This window comes from Phalangium opilio, unplaced genomic scaffold, assembly GCF_054372755.1.
Source record: "Phalangium opilio isolate 3A_F unplaced genomic scaffold, DU_Popi_V2 ptg000079l_1, whole genome shotgun sequence".
NCBI lineage: Eukaryota > Metazoa > Arthropoda > Arachnida > Opiliones > Phalangiidae > Phalangium > Phalangium opilio.
The window spans coordinates 8,889,664-8,912,758 of record NW_028324187.1 but is presented as its reverse complement, the minus strand read 5'-3'; the positions used below and the strand labels follow the sequence as shown (position 1 = coordinate 8,912,758).

At 36.7% G+C, this 23,095-nt stretch overlaps 1 protein-coding gene and 2 long non-coding RNA genes across 4 annotated transcripts in view; 2 read left to right on the top strand and 1 right to left on the bottom strand.

Moving 5' to 3' along the window:
* Window positions 1-191: 191 nt before the first annotated feature.
* Window positions 192-23,095, top strand: part of LOC149654735 (5'-3' exonuclease PLD3-like) — a 33,520-nt gene continuing 10,616 nt past the window's right edge. The window contains exons 1-2 of one of the 2 annotated variants that reach the window (XM_089846360.1): window positions 192-466; window positions 9,740-9,856. Coding sequence is in view for 1 of the 2 variants with exons in the window: in XM_089846359.1 (XP_089702485.1) it covers window positions 13,065-13,097 (33 nt within the window). In the remaining variant the exon portion in view is untranslated. Of the gene's footprint in view, window positions 467-9,739; window positions 9,857-12,660; window positions 13,098-23,095 lie in introns of those variants that run through there. The other variant, XM_089846359.1, reaches the window with a different exon arrangement.
* LOC149654737 (uncharacterized) lies at window positions 19,153-20,026 on the top strand. The gene is made up of 2 exons (XR_016370721.1): window positions 19,153-19,211; window positions 19,304-20,026. It is a non-coding gene; the product is annotated as an uncharacterized LOC149654737 (long non-coding RNA).
* LOC149654736 (uncharacterized) lies at window positions 19,648-20,821 on the bottom strand. Its single transcript, XR_016370720.1, has 3 exons — window positions 20,258-20,821; window positions 20,063-20,168; window positions 19,648-19,787 (listed from the first exon to the last, which is right to left on the bottom strand). It is a non-coding gene; the product is annotated as an uncharacterized LOC149654736 (long non-coding RNA).

Here is a 23,095-nt window from a genome sequence, read left to right as displayed (position 1 = left end):
ATATGGTGTTACGTGTTTTCGTGAAGATTCAATTACTTATTTCCAGCTTCTATTCTGTCCCTAAGAAAAAGTTTGGCTGCTACCTTTTCGGTTTTCACACAGAATTTCAATTTCTTAAAATTTGCAATTACTTATTTCCAGCCTCTTTCGTCTTTCCCGGAAATTCCCGCCAAACAAAGTTCGGCTGCTACAATTTTTAAGACGGAAGGCAGAGGAACACGTGGTTACTCGCGTTGGAGTTTCGGAAGTTAATTAATTAATAATAAACTTATAATTGGTTTAAATAATCGAGGTTTAATATTAAGTGAACTTCATTAGTATCGGTTACGCGAGATTTTAAGACAGAATGAAGGATAATTAGTTCCTTTAGTTGAATATAAGATGTTTCCTCCTAAGCCTTGGTTTATAACTTCAAGGAATCAAGAGGATGTGACATTACAGTTCGTAAAGACAGAATATAAACAAAGTAAGAAAATTTTGTCTTTATTTAACATAGAGTACAATCTTAAATCAAAGATATTTGTCGTGTTTTGTGTTCGAACGCGACTAAAGACGGAAAAGTAATCCATAACTCCGCGATGAAGTTATATTGTAGATGGATTGGTGTAAGAGCAACGAAAGGGGTTCTATGCATGTCGTGTCGGAATCCTCGATAGGATTTTAGGGCGATAGTAGCCGGAGTTGTTTATAAGTTACGATTGCGAGGTACATTACCCTTATGATTACCCTTTACAGTCCCAAGAGAAGAAGCCTTTGGCCCCAATCGGCCCCTCAAAAAAGCTTTCACAATATCAAGCCTCTTTCTCGTTCTGCTAATGGCTTTTGCGTTCCCTTCCAATGGCGTAGGCCTATAACCTTACCACGTCTATTTGTGGCCCGCGTCTTTTGAAAGACTTATAAATTCATAAATTTAAACTCCGTTCATCATTACTCTTCAAGAATTAATTTTCTTGGGTATCGTTCGACGGTTGGGTGCGCGGAGAGGGAGTTGACTAGGGGTAGAATGTTCCTAATAAATTTGAACCATGGGAAGGAAGTTCCTTAAACGGTATAACTAATAGGTCGTTGGTCGTTACTCGAGCGTATAAATAGAGCAAAAGTGGCGGCGACTAGGTACATCGTTCGGTCCGTGGAATAAATTGCCGATCATTATGCTAAATGAATCGAGAGTCAGCCATGCCAAGGCTTAGAGGAGATTTAGGGTATATCTCTCTTCTTAGAACAAACGGTGGTCAGTTTTGCGTAACTTATTCGACTCCCCCTAACCCCCCCCCCCCCGTTGCAAAAATCTCTCCTCTTCTCTTGCCATTTTGGATGAAGACCATTTATCATCGTTAGTCCATAACCCAATTGCGTTTTTTGGGGTTTTCTTTCTATAAAGCCCCCGAACCATCTCTTCTCCTCCTCCTCCCGCGTTGTCTATTCTTTTTTCGCTCTGGTTAGTTCCTTCCCTCAAAAGCAAGCCCCAGCGACTGCGTATTGGGCTGCGCGTCTGTCTATATCCTCGTCTTTGTCTTAGCTATGATGGGATATCCTTGGAGTGGAAATTGGTCGTTTGGAGATGAAGGGAATAAAGTTCGTGCGTCATTCAAGTTTGTCCTAGCTGTTATATGCCTATCCTTTAAGATATAACTGTTCTCTATGGCGTGGCGTTATGACCCAGTTGCGTTTGAAATAACCCTGTAACTTTGAAAGTTAGAACCTGGTTCTTTATGTTGTCTTCTTGCTTTGACGCATTGTGGTTGACATAACCCAATAGAAAACAACCTTCATTATGTTTCAGGAGCAATCGAAATTGTATGGAAAGTAGTTAGTTAGTTATCCAGGGTTCGCTATAGTCCATCCTCCTAGTCGCGTAAAAGAGAACGTATAGACTGATGAAACATGTATCAACGTTAGCCGCACTGCATCGTAACTGGCAGAGACGCTGCTTTAATCGGATTTGGACCGTTTCTTCCACCTCCCCCGCTAAACCCCCAATTTCGATCTAATTTACTTTCAGAACTAGGAAATTGCGCATCGCATTAGAATAACTGGGTTCTCTCTCTCTCTCTCTCTCTCTCTCTCTCTCTCTCTCTCTCTCTCTCTCTCTCTCTCTCTCTCTCTCTCTCTCTCTCTCTCTCTCTCTCTCTCTCTCTCTCTCCGGTATGGTATGGTAGAGTAGAGAAGAGAAGAGCGACGACGAACGGACACGGACTCACTTCTAGAAGCCTAGATTTCTCTCTCTCTCTCTCTCTCTCTCTCTCTCTCTCTCTCTCTCTCTCTCTCTCTCTCGCTCCACACTCTTGACTCGAGTCCACACACACGAGCTGCGAGTCTCTGAAGGCACCACCCCCTTTTAGCGCGCGGCGCCATCTCGTTTCTATTAGCGGAAAGGCGACGAGTTTTCTCTCGGCTTTATCCATTGTTTATAGGCTTAGTTCCGTCGGGCGGTTAAAACCCTTACTCCTTAAGCCTTGGCTTTCTCGGGCCTCGGTCCGTCCAACGAGCGATGGGCTTATAAGCGTTGATTTCCAGGATGGGACCTGGATTTTAGGAGAGTAATTTAGGGGTTCCCGGATAAAGTGGATTAATTCCTTCTCTTCTTACCCCTTCCCCCCTTAACCCATCCCGTTCTCCTTCCGGCTTGGCTTCCATCTTCTTGACTAGTTTGACGTAGGAGGCGCTGCCTGTTTACCCGCGCGTCGGAGACTCGGCGTTCGTCGCTCGTTGCTAGAGTTGTTGGATTTTTAATTAGGCTTCGCGACCCCTTTATAATCTGATTAATTTCTTACCCGCCTAGATGAGAGAAACGTCATTGACGGCATGGCATGCCATGCCCTCCATCGCCTCAAACCCCCTCTTCGCGCTAGATGGAGCTTTTAACGACTAAGAGACCTAATTGATTTTTTTTATTTTTTCTATTTTTGACAAAGGCCTTTTTTTAGTTTTTCCCTAGACTAAGACTAGCCCTTCATTTTTGGTTCCTAGTGGTTTTATTAATTCTTTTTTTTTTTTTTCATTATTATTATTTCCCTTCCTTATTGGTCCTAAATTGCGAAGATTAATTTTTGGCAACATCCTTAATGAAGTTTATTTATAAATAGTGTTATTATTTAATTCGTCATAAAGAAAGGTCAAAGTTCAATAATCTAGAGTTAATTTAAAAGCTACCGAAATCCTACTTAACTTTAGCGTTATTATTTAATTCGTTCGTCAGAAAGAAAGGTCAAAGTTCAATAATCTTGAGCTAATTTAAAAGCTATCGAAATCCTTCTTAACTTTAGTATTATTATTATTATTATTTAATTTGCCAGAAAGAAAGGTCAAAGTTCAATAATATTGAGTTAATTTGAAAGTTACCGAAATCCTACTTAACTTTAGTATTATTATTTAATTCGTCAGAAAGAAAGGTCAAAGTTCAATAACATTTCGAAATAAACATTTTATTAAATATAATCTTGGATATCGTCAGCGTTTCAAAAACTTTTTAACTTTATAAGATTCGATTTCTAAGTTATACTATGGATTATAGAGTTTAGTTCTAAAATGATGTAACTGTGTTAGGCGTAAAAGTATCGAGATACGACGTTTATACGCGATGACCAAAGCTATCTATATAAGTTCCCCTTCTCTCTATGTTCTGGGAATAAATGTTTAAGGCCATTGAAAGTGACATATCCTCGGTCGAAACGTCGTTCTCGAACTATAGTAACGAATGGAACATTGCCTTTTACCAAGAGCGACACCCGCAAAGAGTCCTTCCTTCCTTCCTTCCTTCGACATTCCCAAAAACACCCCTGCACAGTAGCACCCCCTAATCGAATATATATTAGGTAACCGCGAAGCCCTCAATACACCCACTGCACCCACTGCTATAGTCTAACTCAGATCCCTTAAAGACAATAAGAAAAGCCGGGAAAACTTTCATATCAGTTACGAGTTCGGAAAATATCTTGAATTTTATATACATATCCATTCACAAGTAAAATAATATTCATATAAGTAAGTCCATAAGTTTGTCAGTGATTACAAACTGGAGCTTGTCATGAAGTGAATGAGGTAGGTCAATGTCATAGATTCGAGGAGGTAAAGCGGGGGAGGCCTGGTGACTGAGGTGCTGTCAAAGGCTTAGTAAATACAGACTAAATGGGACCTAGATGGAAGTCCAGCAAAATTAGCCGAGTCCGAGTGTAGGACTTCAATTCTCGTTTGTCGTTCTTGAACTAGCTCGAGCTGCAAGTCTCTCAGTAGCATTACGAAGTATAGGTAGAGTCATACTTATGGAAGAAACATATCACTTATAAACTTATGGTAATGGATTAGATCGCAATTATTGGGAATATAACAGTTTAATCTCTTCTGATACAGTATACGACGATGCTATAGTATACAAATCTCTTAGAAACTTAAAGGTTTACTTATTAACTTATGATATAATCGTCGGTTGAGTCAGTCCTAGTTTGCCTTGTGTATTCTATAATATTTTTACGACTTTTCATTGTTTATTGATAGCAAACTCAGGCTGCGCGACGGTATTGCAGACGCGTTTTATTTGCCGACTGTGTTTCGCTGTTGTGGGTGTAACTGTAAGCCTGCATGGTCTCGGGTTGCGTTAAGTGGAATGCTATCTAATTCTATTACCAGCCTTTTACCACTTTCGAGGCTAACAACGTTATAAGCGTCAAAGGGTTGAATTTGTTGTTTTACCCAGTAGCTATAAGAAGACGAAAGAGTGTCTTTCGCGCGCCATGCAATTGCAGTATCGTCCCTAACGTTTTCTTTAATCTAATTACATAAACGTGTATATACGATTCAGAATCCATGTGATATCCTTAGACCTTTCTAGCTGCTGATGTTGAGAAATTTAGAATGAAACAATAGAGAGCTTTCGGTTGAAGGAAGAGCTGAAATACGCCGCCATATTGGTGGGTCTTTAAAGTAGGAATGAAGCTGAGACCACTCAACCAATATGGCTACCAGAACAGCGGTAAGACTTGGGAGGGTATGACACAACTATCCCGTCTGAAAGCTCTCCATAACGTTGCCTTTGGTATGTCCCATCTGAAAGCACTCCATAACGTTGCCTTTGGACCAAAGGCAACGTCCCATCGTGCTGATCGAGAATTAAAACACTAATTACTGTGGGTAGGTAGTTAATTATCTCTTTTGAACGTCCATACATACATTCATGCACCAAGGAAGGAGCCGTTAATATATTTCTTCTTAAGGTGTTCTTAGCTAAGCCTCGGTTATAAAACGGTACTCTTTAGGGTGATATAATTGAATGAAATGAGCTATTAATAGATATGATAGTAATCATGGGCCACTCTCCTCTGTGTAGCACAGCACGCCCGGGCCTACGTTCCGTCCCGTCCCACTCTCCAAAGTCTAATTTTCCCAATCCTATTCTTTTAATTTCCCTGGGGTGTAGTTGAAGATTACTCCTAAGCTAAGCTATAGGCGCCTTAACCGTTACCACCTACCACCTACCATCCTGGATCAAGAATTAAAAGGGACGAATCAATTTGCTAGGAAGTATAGTACATGCACCCCACTCGGTATTGGGGTCCCTTCGATTCACCCACGGACTAGTGTTAGAGCGGCCATGCAAGGCTTAGGGACGGTGACTTTAGACAAGGATCTAGTCATTTATTATAAGAGAGCTACGTAATGCCTCTCGTGAGACCAGCGACGCCTTCTCTAATGAACTAATTACTAAGATTGTCCGAGCACGCGTCTCAGCCACCAATCAGGCGCCAGAATCCCAAAACCACCTCTATACGTTCTGCAGGAAAGGCTTCTTTACAAGAATTATTGAAGTCCTATAATGCGAAATGTGTTAGAATGTGCTAATCACGGATGCATTTCGCTGATACGCGTCAGAGAAATTTAAAATATGTCAGGAAATTTGGAAATATGATTTTAAAGGTTATAGAAAATTTGGGGAATTTGAAAACTTGATTTGAAAGCTACGGAGAAGTCAGGGAATTTTACAATATGATTTAAAAGTTATGGAAAGGGTCAGGGAGTTTGAAACTATGATTTGAAAGTTATGGAAAATGAAGGGAATTTGAAAATATGCTTTAAAAGTTATGGAAAATTCAAGGAATTTGAAAATTTGATTTGAAAGCGTGGAAAAGTTGGGGAATTTGAAAATTTGATATGAAAGTTATGGAAAATGAAGGGATTTTTAAAATATGATTTGAAACTTATGGAAAAGATCAGGGAATTTCATAATTTTATTTAAAAGTTATGGAGAAGTCAAGGAATTTTAAAATATGACTTACAAGTTATGGAAAAGTCAGGGAATTTTAAAATATGACTTACAAGTTATGGAAAGGGTCAGGGAATTTGAAAATATGATTTACAAGTTATGGAAAAGTCAAGGAATTTGAAAATATGATCTAATGTTTACAGAAAAATTTGAAATTTTGCTTCAAAGGTTGAAGAAAAGTTTGAATTTTAAATTTTGCTCAAAGGATCACGGATAGGTCGTTGAATTACTAATGTATTCTATACTTTGAAAAATGCATTATAAATTATCCGAGATAATGGTTGAAATTCAAGAAAAACCTGGAAAAATCAAGGGATATAATATTAGGAACTTTGGTCATCCTCAGCTCGTTTAACTTCAAGAATCTTTGGAGTTGATACGATGTCGAGTGGGTCACGTATTTCCTTGGAAACGAGAAAGAGAGAGAGAGTGGGAGGGGGGTGTGTGATCGAGGGCAGAGGTGAGTTAGAAAAGGGGTTAATAAGGAGGTGTGAAGAGTCGTTCCTAGTTCTTTGAATAGCCCGAGCTAAAGCTGCTTCATTAATAATTAGACGAAATTAGTCTGTCTCGTCCTCATTAAGAGCCCATGCAAAGCCACGTCGCGTGTCTTTTGAAAAGTCTGCGGACCAAAGCTGCTGCTGGCCACCAACTGCATGTACTATATGGTTCTTGACGAGCTCGTAATTAAACGAATTGAAAATTTAAGTACCGACAAAGTACCGGTAGAAACGAGAGTTCTAAATTTAGTTGGCTGTACCTACCCTTAATTAGAATATTTGAATTAGAGATCTCGATTCATATACGAATTCGTCAAAATGTAGGCATACATTTTATTTTCATTTTTATATTCATATTTGACAGAGCTGATTGCCTTACCCTTTTCTTGATCAAATTAATGACTTAATTCTGGAGTCTTAAGTAATTAAATTAATAGCAAGTTAATTGAAGTCATAGAGATGGGAAATTGGCCATATTTTAACAATTTAGTTGGCTGTACCCTTAATTAGAAGATTTGATTCATATTCAAGAAATAACTAATTTGGCAAAATTTTGATTATTTCCTCCCTTTTCATCAAATTAATCACTTAATTCTGGAGTAATTAAATTAATTGCAAATTAATTAAAGATGAGATGGAAAATTAGCCATATTTTAACAATTTTTAAGATGAAAATTTTTAAGAATTTTCACTAAAATTAAGGGGCTAGAGAAAATTTCATCCCCCAATTTCTTTTAGTGCAATATGTTGTCAGGTCTTCTGTCACCCGAATAAAGTAACTGATTTGAACTGAAGTGGCAAAACGGAAGCTACGCCATTTTATGGGTTTAACAGTAAATTTTAGGATATGGTACAAGTACCATATGTTGCTATATAAAGTACTTGAAACGTAAATAAATAGAATAAAAATGCAACAGGCTTCGAAGGAGCGTGTACTTCATATCGGAGATAAGGGAAACGTAGCTAGTCAATGAAATTGTAAATACCATCACCATTGCACTACTGCTCACGCAAATCCCTAAGAAAAATTCCAAGAAATTACAATTGAGCCTTTTAAAGTGCGTAAACATGGGCCTCCACCATTCTTATCTCATAAAATAGATGAAGAAAAAAAATGTTATGAAATAAATTAAACCGAAGTTATAAAAGATCTACGAGAAATTATGGGAGTTACGATTATATTATTAAATATAATCAAGAAGCGATATCTAGTTTATTAGGGAGTAGGTATAAATTCGCCCCACATTTATAAACTAGCTTTATCTCCAGTCCAAACAAACGTAGTATATAGGTCCGGACTCAGTTAATCCCTGCCGCCTCTAAATTACAACAACCAGCCAGCATCTCATTGGTTCTTGAAAACTCACGTCAGCGCGACACGAATGAGTTCGAAAATTACGTTGTATGTTCCGACTGGGGAGAGGCAGCGAAATAGCCCGGCCTCCTTTTACGTCCCCCCCTTGTATTTTGAACAGGGGGACTGGGACTATAGCACGCGAATACTAAGGCATCTTAAACCTTCTCCCTAGTAAACTAGATATCGCTTCTTGATATAATTAAGAAACTGAAAGACAATGATAATTAAAACCCATAATTTCATATCGATAACTTCGGTTTTACGTCTAGGCCTCTATGGGTCTTTTTGGGGGTCCGATTGGGGTGGTGATATTTTTATATAGGTTTAACAACTTAACATGGTTAAATCATGATGTTTTTGACAAGAAACGCTATGGGTACGTTCAATCCCTATTATATTATGATGAATCCAAAAGGTGTTGGCAAGAAAGTTAGGGGGGGACCTTAGTATATCTCGCCCCCCCCTTCCCGGGTTTGGAAAGGGAAGAATACCTATAAAAACCTCTTGAACTAACCTTTTTAAACGCATCCCTCGAAGCGAGTTGTATCTCAAAGGCTGCTGTCACTCATAATTTTCGGGGGTTCATTTAGGGGGTCAATCTTTTGGGTGAAAAGCCCCCTCTTTTCAATTGTCCGCCTGTCAACGTCTTCCTAACCCCGCGCGGGAAAATTGGGGAGCTTGTCACGTGGTCTAAGATTCTTTTGCGCGTCACGTTTTACTTCGGATTCGGAAAATCATGGAAATTCTCGAATTTTTGGTTTTTCGAGTTTTAATTTATCATAAAAATAAATAATTTGTGGAGTTGAATAGATATCTATTGTTTTTAGCTTAGAATTTTAAAAATTTGTTATATATACAGACTTAATTAGTTATAATTCAAGTATTATGTTGTATTATAGTAGACCGTCCTTGCAAAGGGTTGTCACAGGACCTGGAAAATTCAGGGAGTTTTTAAATGGATTTCAGGGAATTTGAAAATTGTCATTAAAGTCAGGGAACGTTCAGATTGTTTGCGAATTATAGTTAAAAAAAATTAAAATTGGAATTAGTAGGTTAAAACGCGTAAAATTTAGGGAGTTTCGAAATCACAGTACCTGGAAAAGTCAGGGAGTTTCTAAATGGATGCCAGGGAATTTTAAAATTATCATGTAAGTCAGGGAACGTTCGGATTTTCCGGGAATTAATGTTAAAAAAACAATTAAAATTGAAATTGGTCAGTTAAAACGCGTAAAATTTAGGGAATTTCAAAATCACAGTACCTGGAAAAGTCAGGGAATTTTAAAATTGTCCTAAAAGTTAGGGGACGTTCAGATTTTTTTTTTGTGAATGAAAAATAGCCTAGGTCACTGAAAACATGTAAAAATTTTGGGTTATTATTATTTGAATTTCATTTCAAATAATCACCCCTTTTGGTACTAAATTAAATATTATATTTTAATGTAAATTAATCACTATATTATTAATTAATATATTTTCCCTTGAGCGTAAATAATTTTAACTTATAACCTATTTTTATAAAATTTAATTATACATTTTCCCTTGAGTGTAAATAATTTTAACTTATAACTTATTTTTATAAAATTTAATTATACATTTTCCAAATCATTAATTTTATTCATTTTTTTACAGGATTCTAATTCGGATGGGTAGAAAAAAAATCGAAGACAAAATTAAGAAGACAAAAAATCAGAAAAAAAAAACTATTTTTTACAACAACGTTGAGTTTCAAACCCTCGCAGTTGTAAGGTAAGTGAAGGAATATCTTTATTATTTTTTTTTCTCATCACCCATTGCATGCCGGGAAAGAAAAGGAAAATCTTAATGATTTATCTTAGCTCGCCCCCATTTTTTTAACGACTCGAAACTTATTAATAATTTAGAGTTAAATTTGTAAAATCCCCAAAGATAAAAGTCGAGGAAAGAAAAATTAATTTTAATGACGAAGTTATTGTTTTTAACGAGATGATGAAGACGACTTTAAAAATTTAAATTGGAAATAGTTTTAACGCAATAATACTTCGTACCCTAGCTTGGTTTGTCATCCAATTACAAACAAATTCTTGTTAACTCCATGTTCGTTACTGAAATAATCATTATTATATTTTCTAAGAAAAAAATGTATATATAATGTTTTATACAATATATATGTGTCTATTAATTAGAGACACAATCGTTAAAAATGTAGAAAATCACATAGAGAAAGCCAAACGGTAAATACTTATATTTTGGTTTTTAAATTATGAATTATTTTCTTGGATGAACTAAGCCCTATATATATAAGGAGGTTTGGTTTTATATTTTTAAATCTATGCCCATATATACAGTATATTGCTAATCCCATTAATTACCGAGGTTAATTAAGGCTCTGATTGCGCACTTCTTAACGTATCGTAATTAAAACATGACCAATAAATTGAGGAGTTAGTTGAGGGGTTAAGTTAGATTTCTCTGATGACGTAAAGACGTGTTGTAACTTAGGCTTTGAAATATATTCCGCCATTGGAATTACCGTATTTATATCTACAAAATGGTATTATTTACCACGATTTACCATTAATTATACTCCTGGCTGAACTGGAATTCTCGGCTTAAAGATATTGTTATGAATTTCCTAATGAGAGGCATAACTTCTTAAGTTATCGATAAATCACTCTACTCAGTTCCAGGAGCTTAGCGACCTCTCTTAGACCCTGATTCAAAATCCATTTTTCACACCATATTTATTTATATCTACTTGAGATATAAACAAATATAATTAAACATTCACCTTTATTAATTTTCCCCCAATGAATCAACAGAAATATTTACATAGGTGATTTTCTTATATAATTTACCGAATATTTTTTCGGAAGTAAATTTCGGAAATAGAGTGCGGCACTTTAGTTCCGCTTTCAAATCGATTCCGGGGTTAACGGGAAATTGTAAACCCCGCGTTATAAGTGTTATTTCTATGGGGTATTTAATTTATTTTAGTGCCGATATGTTATTGGTGTTTTGATTATTATATTAACGTGGTAAGATAGCTAACTTGAAAGAACTAAAAGGCTTAACCATTCAGAGACCGGAAGTATAAATATCTTGACCACTTCCTAAGATGATCAACGCTATTTCCGGATTAATTTATTTTAGTGGTGATATCTTATCGGTATTTTGATTATATTAACGTCGTAAGATAGCTAGCTTGAAAGAACTGAAAGGCTTAACAATTCAGGGACCGGAAGTATAAATATCTTGACCACTTCCGAAGATGATCGCCGCTATTTCCGGATTCCGGAATTGAATATTGTTAAGAATTATAACCACGCACTAATTCCTTTTAGTTTCCGTGCGCGACTTCCGGTGATAAGGTCGAATTGTCTGTAGGACTAATTGTGGTTCAAGAATTTGCATCTTATTAATTTATCGTGGTACTTCTCCTCCTCCTCGATGTCTCGAGGAGGACTAGAATAGCTCTAAGCCTCTTTAGTCGTAATTGCTTTCAGCTGATATCCACTTGCAGCTCTAGATAATTGCTATACCTTAAAGGACACTTTTATAGTTGACAAGAAAGTCTGTCGGGCTCAAAAGAACCTGGGTAAAGAAAAATAAATAAAAATGTCTTCAAGGGGCAGTCTTCATGGCGCGAGTAATTGGTACCTTTGGTCATTGGGCTATTTTATTAAGGCGTGTGGAATTTCATGGAAAAGTCAGGGAATTTTAAATTGGTCATAATATGGTCAATGAATTTTAAAATGCTTATAAAGGCCAATTAATTTTAAAATGGACATAGAAATCAGGGGAAACCGACAAAATCAGGGAAATTTTTTAAATGGTCTTTTTAAGGTCAATGAATTTTAAAATGGACATAAAAGTCAGGGAAACCGACAAAATCAGGGAAATTTAAAATGTTCTTGAAGGCCAGGGAAATTTAAAATGTTCTTGAAGGCCAGGGAAATTTAAAATGTTCTTGAAGGCCAGGGAAATTTAAAATGTTCTTGAAGGCCAGGGAAATTTAAAATGTTCTTGAAGGCCAGGGAAATTTAAAATGTTCTTGAAGGCCAGGGAAATTTAAAATGTTCTTGAAGGCCAGGGAAATTTAAAATGTTCTTGAAGGCCAGGGAAATTTAAAATGTTCTTGAAGGTCAGGGAAATTTAAAATGTTCTTGAAGGTCAGGGAAATTTAAAATGGTCTAAAACTTCAGGGGAAATAAACAAAGTCAAAGAAATTTAAAATGGCCATCAAAGTTGGGGAATTTTAATTGGTCATAAAGATCAGGGATTCTCTTCAAAGTCAGGGAAATTTGAAAAAAAAATTAAAGATTTGTGGTATCCTGACCCTTCAGATCCAGTGACGTTCAAAACCACGTCAAATTTAACTGATATATTTATATTTATATAAAGTTGTGACACTTTTCCTTCCTTAAAGATAATATTGATCCAACACTATATAGCTAACGGTGACGTCTCTTGTAAACAAGAACGCTTTTTTATCGATATAGTGTTTTCTTCTTTGCCATGCAGTTGAGCTAGCTGTACCGCTGATCCGCGCGATCGTGTAGTTTATAGCCTTATAGGCCCGTCTGTACACTCGAGTTTAAACTCCCCCTCCTCCCACGCTGTTTCCGGTTCCTTTTGTTTAAAGCCGTTAATGATAAGAGGCGATTTCCCCCATCATAGCTAGCTCAGTCTCAACCTGGAAGGACCCAACGTCGCTCTAGCTATACCCGTCACTGACAGACATAGAGACACACCAAACGTTTCCAGCAGTGTATCGCGTTCAGGGTTTTCGTCAGACTCGTGAAATGTTTTGTAGGAATAAGATGTAAAGTATTTAGGCTTAAGCAGCGCGTGCGTTGGTAATTAAACCTTGCGTTTATTTTAGTTTAGTTTAGTTTAATTTAATTTAACTTAATTAAGTTTAATTAAGAAAAAGAATCAGATTCGTCTCTGATTTTTTTTTCGGACTGTCATATTTATGGGAATCCGCATATCATCCATTTACAGAAGTGTAAGTAGAGATGTCTTTTAAATTCAAGAAGTGTTGACTAAATAATAGTGTCACGTATGCTAGAGTTAAAAATTAACCAATATTTTACACCATAAGTTTATAAGATATGTTTTATAAGTATGAAAGCTAGTTCGAGAACGACAAGCAAGAATTGACTACAGTCGGTTAATTTTGAAGTCCATCTTCCTATTTAGTCTGTATACTAAGCCTTTGACAGCAGCGCCTCACCAGGCGTCTTCGCTTTACCCAGAATCTATGACCTACGTCACTCACTTCATGACAAGCTCCAGTTTGTAACCCGTGACAAACTTATGGTGAACAACTAAATGCACCTATTTGTTGTGTAGAATATGTTACCCCCTCCACAATCCCGTGAAACTTGTTACTAGTATAGTATTACTTTCTGTTCGTGAGTATTAGGAGATTTGAAAGAGGTTTGAACTTTGAACTTGGCATTAAATTCCTTTTGCGTGTCGCGAAAGCACGTTCCGAAATAATGGCGGTAAACCTAAAAAAGACGTCTTTTGAAGAGCTCCCCTCCTGGAAACAGTATAGGTGAAATACCTATCCAATTACTATTTTATGATAAAAACCATTTGTGGATGAAATAGAATACCAATAACAAAACATCAGAACGCTTGAAAACATTACAGACTGTATCTGTAGAAATACTCGCTCCCTTTACATAGAGGTGATTGGTCGATCAATTATTACGGCATACTTTGTGTCGTAAACATCATACTGGGCACTACCCCTTGCACTAACTACATTTACATTTGGTACAACCATGAATATATGAAGATAACGTATCCGGAATTTTTCTAGTAATAAGTAATTTAGGATTAAATATAAAAATTCAAAACAAAACAAAACCGTAAAATAAGACTGGCATCTATTCGTTTTGAGATAGGCCTATCTAGAAAATTTATGTTTGGTAAAAGTAGCTTCGCCTCTCTTAAGCCTTAAAGCGAAGCTTTTCATTCCTGTTCCATCTGTGTTTCTTTCTCCAGCTGTTCATATCCAATTTTAGACTAAAGTTTAAGTTAAAGCAAACTTACACCGTCAGTTAAGCCTTGGGTTTATGTTGGGATAAATTAGGCTTAGGAACCTTTAAACAAAGAGCTCGTGTTTTCACTTTTGGCGCGCTTTGCGTGGCGCGAGATTGAATAAAAGGCGGGAAAGCTATAGAGGAGGAGGGAGGAGTAAAAGGGTGCTGATAGAAAGCCTTTCTTAAAACATACCAAACTCGAAATAATGTTTGCGTAGAACGGCTGCTGGGTTGGTGTATGTATGTATGTGTTTAAAGGCAAACAAATGAAGATTATATTTGTAGTGCTTCACTTAAGTATACCAAGGTTGTTTCTTTTTAAGTAAGGCGCAATATAAGTAAGGTTAGATCATTTCAAATATTTTATTATTCGTCTGAAAAGAGGGTAAATTCCCATTAATATAATTTAATCTTAAAAAAACCCCTTAATTATTCATTTAATTTTAATTGGGGTGTTGTTCAAAATTATAGGAGGATACGTCTAAAAAGTAAATTCCCATTAATATTAATTAATCTTAGTCAATTTGAAAGCAAATTTACGTAGCTTGTAGTCTACTAATGATCTAAGAGACTAAATAGTCCTTAATTTTTCTTGGAGTCTCTGTTAATTGTTTATGAAAGAAAGAATTTTTTTAACCCTTTACTTTAACATCGAAACTTTTTTGAGAACCCTTTAATGCTGCCAATTAATTCCCCTCGCATTTCCGAACTACATAAGTTTCTAATATACGAAAGCCGAATTTTAAATTAAGGGTTATTCTTTGCCAAAGTAAAAATCCATTTGATGTTACTAAAAGTTGGGGACCTGCAATGGTTGGTTCAGTTTTAATGGAATATCCATCGAATCCTGCAAGATTCGCCTATAAAAATAGCCATAAAACGTAGACGAAAGAACACACTTCAAAAGCTATTCCGAATTTTAAGAACAGTATATGGGTATTGAAAACACAAAGCATTGAGCGCTACATGCAACGAAAGAGAATGTACTTAATTTTACTTCTACAATTTCACGATTGTTTCAAGCATAAGTTCATAAGATATGTTCATTCCATAAGTTTGTCACTGGTAACCTAGAAACGGGAGCTTGTCATGAAGTGATTGATGTAGGTCATAGATTCGAGGTAAAGCGACCCCTGGTGAGGCGCTGTCAAAGGCTTAGTAAATGCAGACTAAATAGGCACTAGATGGAAGTTATGCAAAGTTAAGTTCATAAGATATGTTGGGCATAGGTTTGTCACTGATAACTTAGAAACTGCAGCTTGTCGTGAATGAAGTGAGTGAGGTAGGTCATAGATTCGGGGTAAAGTGACTCCTGGTGAGGCACTGCCAAATTTGGGGTTAGTAATGCAGACTAAATAGGACCTAGATGGAAGTGCTGCAAAATTAACCACCACCGAGTGTAGGACTTCAATTCTCGCTTCCGTCGTTCTGCTAGAACTAGTTATCTCGAGCTGTAAGTCTCTCAGTAGCATTACGAATTAAGTATAGGTAGTGTCATACTTATGGAAGGAACATATCACTTATAAACTTATGTTTGAAGTTATACTGTATAGTTCGCACTCTCCCACCACTCTTTCTTCACTGAAGTTTTTATTTTTTCACTTTTTTTATTTTTGAGAGGGAAAAGATGCATTATAAAATCGAAAACTTTTAAAAGGGAAGTTAGGTTTTGGGCGTGAATTAAAGCATAAACGTGACTGGAATAAATGAAAATGTAACGCCCTATGGCTCGACATGCCTTCTCGATTATTTTATTTTTATTTATAGACTGGGTATACGGTTTTTATCATAAGTAACAATAATAATAATAAGTAATTTATTTATTTATTTATGCATTCCTATATAACATGGGAAGAAACCTCTAAGTCTCTAAGTAAAAATTGCCTTACAACAAGTATTTCATACTTATTTTTAGTATGTTACTTTTGGTTATGTCGATAAATGCGTGTTCACAGTTAAGTAATCGTTTAAAAGTTAAAGAAAAAAATGTTTTCCGCGCAAAATTTATTAGTCCATTTAATTGTAGAGTAATATTGGGAGGTTTAATTGTTTTTGTTGGTTTTTAATTCATCTTGAATATACTAATACTTCAAGTCAGGCATTGGGCTGTTGCTATGTAAAATTTACGTGCTTTTAAACAGTATATCAACTTCTAACTACATCCTCCTTGGTTCAAAAGTCCGCGCTCGAGGCGAAGGCATCTGTATCAACTCCTAACTACATCCTCCTTGGATGAAACGTAAGCGCGTGAGACGAAAGCAGTTTAATTTTCACGCGACTTTTTTAAGCCTAATTAGGCCTAAAAACTGAAATGTTTTTAGTTTTAAATTAGCCAAGTCTTACTTATATGTAGATAAGATGCGAATTTATAATACTTTTACAACGTGAAGAATATTTTTTGTTGCTTTAATTTTCTAGTCACATAATAATCTCCATGCAGTTTTATTATGACTAAGGGACACGCGTTCCAGTAATTGGTCGAGTCTCACGAGAATTCCTCGTTAATGTTACCTCTATCGTAATTCCACTCGGAGGAACCCTTCAACCAATTGCGATACCTCTAATTTTATAGAGGTCGTCGTGTATATAGCTATAGACATCGGACCTTTCTTCCTCCCCCATCCCCCTTAGGCCATTATAAGAGCTGTTCAGTTGCGGTTACAGTAACGACCGATCCCTCGAGTTAACGACCAGGTCATAGAAGTATTATATAACTAATTAATATTGTACAGGATGTCTCCGGCATTTTTAACGACCTTAATTTAAAGTTTACCCTTAATGACCAAAGCGTCGGTCGCGAACTTAGTCTAAATTATGCTTAAAAACACTTGAGGATAGGTTATTCTATAGTATATGTACTAAATATCAGGCAGTCACCCTTGTTTCTCTTTCCCGCCCAATTTCTTAACCCCTCCCACTTAATTCAGCCAGGTAATTATGGATTACTACCGTCGGATATCTTAAGTTCGCGTGTTGAAGTCGTTAACCCCCTTAAGTTCATTTCATTGTATTTATTAATGTGTCTAATACAGCTGTTCAAATTTGAATATTATTTTTTTATATGTATAATATTAACTTTCTTGTAGCTATATTTATTCACATTTTCGCTTCACGTGTGCCAGACGTTTGTCGTTGGGGAAAGCTCGCTTACAGGCTGAAACCTCCTAATGCTTTTCCTACGAGCCCCTGTAGAAATGTTTAACCCGCAATACACCCGCGTTCAGGGAGAAACTAACGTTTAGGCTGACGAACCTATTCGAATTTTTTTAATTGAAACTTTATTTAGTGAAATTGAACTTTAAAAATTATTTAAATATAATTTAAAAGAAGAGACGACCAATTTTAATAATTAGTAAATATTATACTCGTATTTAAACTATCGCGAGGCATTGTGGGATAGAAGAAATTAAAGATCAAAATACGTATTTGATAATTTCTAATAAATTTCCTTCGTAGAAAATTCTTTAAAAATTTATAGAATCAGCTGGTTCTTTTTCTACTCTGTCGATTAACTATTCGGATCGAAATCTTTAATCGATTATATTTGGACATCATTATTAATGTTTATTTCTTTCTTTCTTCTAAACTAAACTAAAGGAACCGCCCCCTTTCTTAAGGTCATGTCATGCACCCATTTTTTCCTCTTTTTTTATCAAATCGATTTCCAATCAATCGATGACGAGAAACTATAGGGACTCTTTTCAAATCAGAGAATGAGTGACATACATGACCCCATATTTGTTCTATCCCTTCCGTTGTCCGTCTATTTTATAAGAGAAAACGTAGGCTTACACCTCCCATACTTGTTTCTTATGTTTGTTTTCCCCTCGCCAAGGCTTAAGATCAAATTGATCCAATACCTTAATTGATCTGTATCGATTCAATTATGTAATATATGCATATTTTAATGGATATATCAGTTGTTGATTTCATGAATTTATCTCTATTTATCCATGAATAACTTTGAGTAAATCTCAAGAATCTGCAAGAACCATAAACACTATATGTATAACAAGCGTGGGAACATCGGGATTATAGTATATCAAGGTCATACAGCAATTTTTAAAGCTAGGCACGTGTTACGGAGTTAATTTCGAAGTATTTGGCCTAACAAGTTTGCAGTAAACCATTTAATTGATTATGGTTTTTTTGTTTAAAATGAGTTAAATTTATGGGTGACCTCGCCCATCGTTGATATGCGAAGGCGTAACCGTTTAACTTCCGAGAAATTGACGTGACATTTTTCTAATTTTATCTCTCCTATAAAAAGTATTTGCTTCTAAGAATTGGAATAATCAAAATTGGTATACAGGGTGTTTCTGAAAAGTCCATCACAAATTAAGGGGCGTGTTTATGGGACCAAACTGAGCGGAAAGTACCAAAGAACATGGGGTGTACAACATTTTGTTACGGAGATATGGCCTTCCAAACATTCGCCCCTAAAACAAGGAAATATCCAAAAATGAGGAGTAACACTTAAGACCGACTAACCAGCTTGTTTAAAATTACTAGACAATTTCAATAGCCTTTAATCGAACAATTGATTTCTACCTTTACTAATCAGAAGCGTATAAATGAGTAGAAGTATGCCTACGGTGGTAATGTAAAATTAATCCCAAGTGACATGATGTTTCAAGATCTTCCCAGCACCAAGTAAAATGGTTCTGATTGAAGGGACTTTTATTAGCACAGCGTAAACAACGTTATTTTCAGGAATTAGTCCAAATGTCCACGGGCGGCATTACAAAAACGAGGCAGTCTTTCGAATGATACTTGGACATGTTGGAAGATCCCTGGCTTGTTCCTGTTATCTCAAACCGTAAAAAGCTACGCAAATCTTCATCATCACGGACAACACTCTTGTACGTTAGGTATGACCTTGAGAAAACCTAAAAGGACATCTCGAATGTATTTGAAAAACCCATCTCCAATTAAGGGGCGTGTTGTTTGTTTCCAACAGAGTAAACTCGCCCAGAGAACAATTACAATGCAGAGCCACGTTTAGGCGTTAATGGCCCACAAAGGTGGTCCCAAAAACAAGAACAAACTTTAATTTGTTTCGTTCAGTAAGTGTTTCATGTGTCATAGATAAAACGCCATGATTAATGCACGAAGAAAATGAATTTATTGACAAGTTTTAACATTTAATTGCAACTAGTTACAATTAGTGGTTTCTGGCTAAAGTAAACGATATCGATTTCCCACGGGATTTGTTGGTTACTGACGAAGCTAACTTTTCACGGGATGGTATTATTAACTTACATAATAAACATCAATGGTCCCAGCTAAACCCCCACGCAACTTGCGTTAGAAGTCACCAAGTACAATTCAGTTTAAACGTGTGGTGTGGTATTGTGGGTGACAATTTAATTGGGCCACATTTCCTAGAGCCCAGGTTAAACGGTGTGGCTTACTTGCAGTTCTTACGGGACGATTTACCGGAACTACTCGAAGACGTACCCTTAGGTTTGGTAAACAGAATGTGGTTCATGCACGATGGTGCACCACCACATTTCAGCATCGCGGTCCGAAATTATCTTAACGCGACCTTCCCTTTGCGGTGGTTAGGTCGAGGTGGATCTGTGGAGTGGCCTGCTCGATCACCCGATCTGAACCCTTGTGATTTCTTTTTTTGGGGCCACCTGAAAGACTTAGTTTATCAGACTGAAGTGCCCGATGTTGAAGAGCTACGTCGACGAATAATTCACGGCTGTCAAACAATTCGCGAAACTCCAGGCATTTTTCAACGTGTAAGGGAATCATTTGTAAGACGTGCTAATGTGTGCCTTAACGCGGGTGGTGAACACTTTGAACAATTTTTGTAACTAGTTGCAATTAAATGTTAAAACTTGTCAATAAATTCATTTTCTTCGTGCATTAATCATGGCGTTTTATCTATGACACATGAAACACTTACTGAACGAAACAAATTAAAGTTTGTTCTTGTTTTTGGGACCACCTTTGTGGGCCATTAACGCCGAAACGTGGCTCTGCATTGTAATTGTTCTCTGGGCGAGTTTACTCTGTTGGAAACAAACAACACGCCCCTTAATTGGAGATGGGTTTTTCAAATACATTCGAGATGTCCTTTTAGGTTTTCTCAAGGTCATACCTAACGTACAAGAGTGTTGTCCGTGATGATGAAGATTTGCGTAGCTTTTTACGGTTTGAGATAACAGGAACAAGCCAGGGATCTTCCAACATGTCCAAGTATCATTCGAAAGACTGCCTCGTTTTTGTAATGCCGCCCGTGGACATTTGGACTAATTCCTGAAAATAACGTTGTTTACGCTGTGCTAATAAAAGTCCCTTCAATCAGAACCATTTTACTTGGTGCTGGGAAGATCTTGAAACATCATGTCACTTGGGATTAATTTTACATTACCACCGTAGGCATACTTCTACTCATTTATACGCTTCTGATTAGTAAAGGTAGAAATCAATTGTTCGATTAAAGGCTATTGAAATTGTCTAGTAATTTTAAACAAGCTGGTTAGTCGGTCTTAAGTGTTACTCCTCATTTTTGGATATTTCCTTGTTTTAGGGGCGAATGTTTGGAAGGCCATATCTCCGTAACAAAATGTTGTACACCCCATGTTCTTTGGTACTTTCCGCTCAGTTTGGTCCCATAAACACGCCCCTTAATTTGTGATGGACTTTTCAGAAACACCCTGTATAGGTACCCTTTTTCTCTTTCTGTTAACTAATATTTAGTGTGCACCATAAAGGGGCTAGTTAACCGGGCTTCAGTGTTGCCAGCAATTGCAAATCTTAACTTTAACGTACGCGTTTCAGGGTTGCCAGTAATACGCGATTCTATCATCTCGGGTTTGGAACTGAATCGAACAGAATACTACAAGCTTTTAAGTCTGTTATAGATATTCTATTATTGAATTGCATACGTCAAAAATGACTGGCAACAATTGTCCGGACATTATTTAGACGTACAGGGTCACTGAGGTTAGAACTGTGTGGTGCGTATTTGCATTCCACCAATTGAAGAAAGCTCGTAGCTTCGACATCTATTAACGTTTGACAGGTCGTGCATGCAATTTATGGGACACAATCACGTTTATTTTTATAACTTCCTAACATTCTAGGGCTATAGGGCGTGTTTTTTTCTCTTTCTGTGTAGCTAGTTCAGTCCAGAACTAATTCTATATTTGCACTTAATTGAGGTCGCAAAAAAAAAAAATACTCGGAGAACCGATATCGATCAAAGATTTGACCCTTCTTATATAGTTAAAATATTTTTACTCTATTGTACATTGTTATATTTTGTCATGGGAAAGTTTGAATGTCGTAACTAAGCTCATTTTTTATCAATTCTTGATTGAATAATCGAACCAAGACTTAAAATGTCTCGGGCAACACAACTGGTACAAATTGAAATTTTAGGACAGCAAATTGAAATCCGAGAAATCTGATATGTTATTTATATTTAATTCGATTTTTATTATCGGTTGTAAGTTAGTAACCTTAACAGGCGTCTTAGAATCTGCCTTAAGGTTAAGGTTATTTATTATAAGGCAAAAATAACAACGGTCTTTAGCGACACATGGGAGCAATTCTGTGAACAAATACTTCGTGTTTTTTTACTTTTATTGAAGATCAATATCGCATGCTTTTAATTTGAAAAATAAATAAATATGTGAATCAATAAATTGGGGGGTTTTTTCTGGGCCTTTCTGGAAAACTTCAAAGGTGTTAAGAATTGAATTGAATTGAACTGAATCGATCTATGATCAAATTCACCACCACCAGATGAGGCAACTTACGATACTTACGACCTAAGTTAACATTTGCCTGTAGGAAAATCGTTAATATCTACAAGTATAGCCTTTGCCTCTATTCGCGAAGTATTTCTATTCGCTAAGCGTTAAGAGTAGATTTATGGATTGAAAGACAGATAAACACAACGTAAGAGACCTTACTGGTTGAGAGAAAGTGTTAGGTTTATTTAGGTCTAGTTAAAACGTCGCCTCCCCTAGTTTAAGGAAAGGATTAGAAAGCTTCTGGGAAAACACTTATTATTTTTTTTTATTTCTAAATTTAAATCGGTACGATTCTGACGTGAGTCATGTGACGTAGACATAAACAGGTCGTAAACACTACATACACACTCGTTGCCAGCACCTATGGAATCTGTTCGTTGAAAAGAAGTATAGGCATACAGTTTCCTTAAAAAAAGATTTAAGAGTGTAGGACTAGGAAAATTCCGCGTATGATTCACGTGCAGGTGGTAGGCCTACGTCATGGCACTCGCGCCCTGCAAACCCAAATTAATCTTTAATCCACGTGAGTTTGACTCGCGTTTCATTAGTGACGTCATGAAAGTTTAGAGCCCGCACGTGATCCCAGTGAGATTTTAATTAAAAATAGCAGCAGGAATGCCACGTGATTAAAATTAACCTTAAGATTTACTCTACAGATAATTTTAACTGTTGGGACTAGAGAACATTCCCCCCTACCTTCTCTATCTCTGCTTTACATTCAGTGCAGTGTTATCCTACCCTCTATGAACCAAGTTTTTAAATCAAGTACTGATTCAAACTACTTGCCTTTTTCTCTACAAGCCAGTAAATAGAGAGCTTTCAGTTGAAGGAGGAGCTGAGTCTGTGACATAATTTACGCTGCCATATTGGTGGTGGGTTTAAAGCGGGAATGAAGCTGAGACCATGCACCAATATGGCTACCAGAACAGCGATAAGACTTGGGAGGGTGTGACGTACTACTATCCCATCTGAAAGCTCTCGATAACATAGAAGAGACCGGGAACGTTTCTACCTCTTTTTCTCGGCTCATCTTTCGTCAATCGTTTCGAATCGTTTCCCGCCTTTTTTGTGTGTGCACGTGGTTTATAGTCGACACGCTTCTTGACAAATTGACATACATATATATCCTTGGGTAGAGCTCTAAATTACTCCTTTAACAACATTGCTCGTAAAAT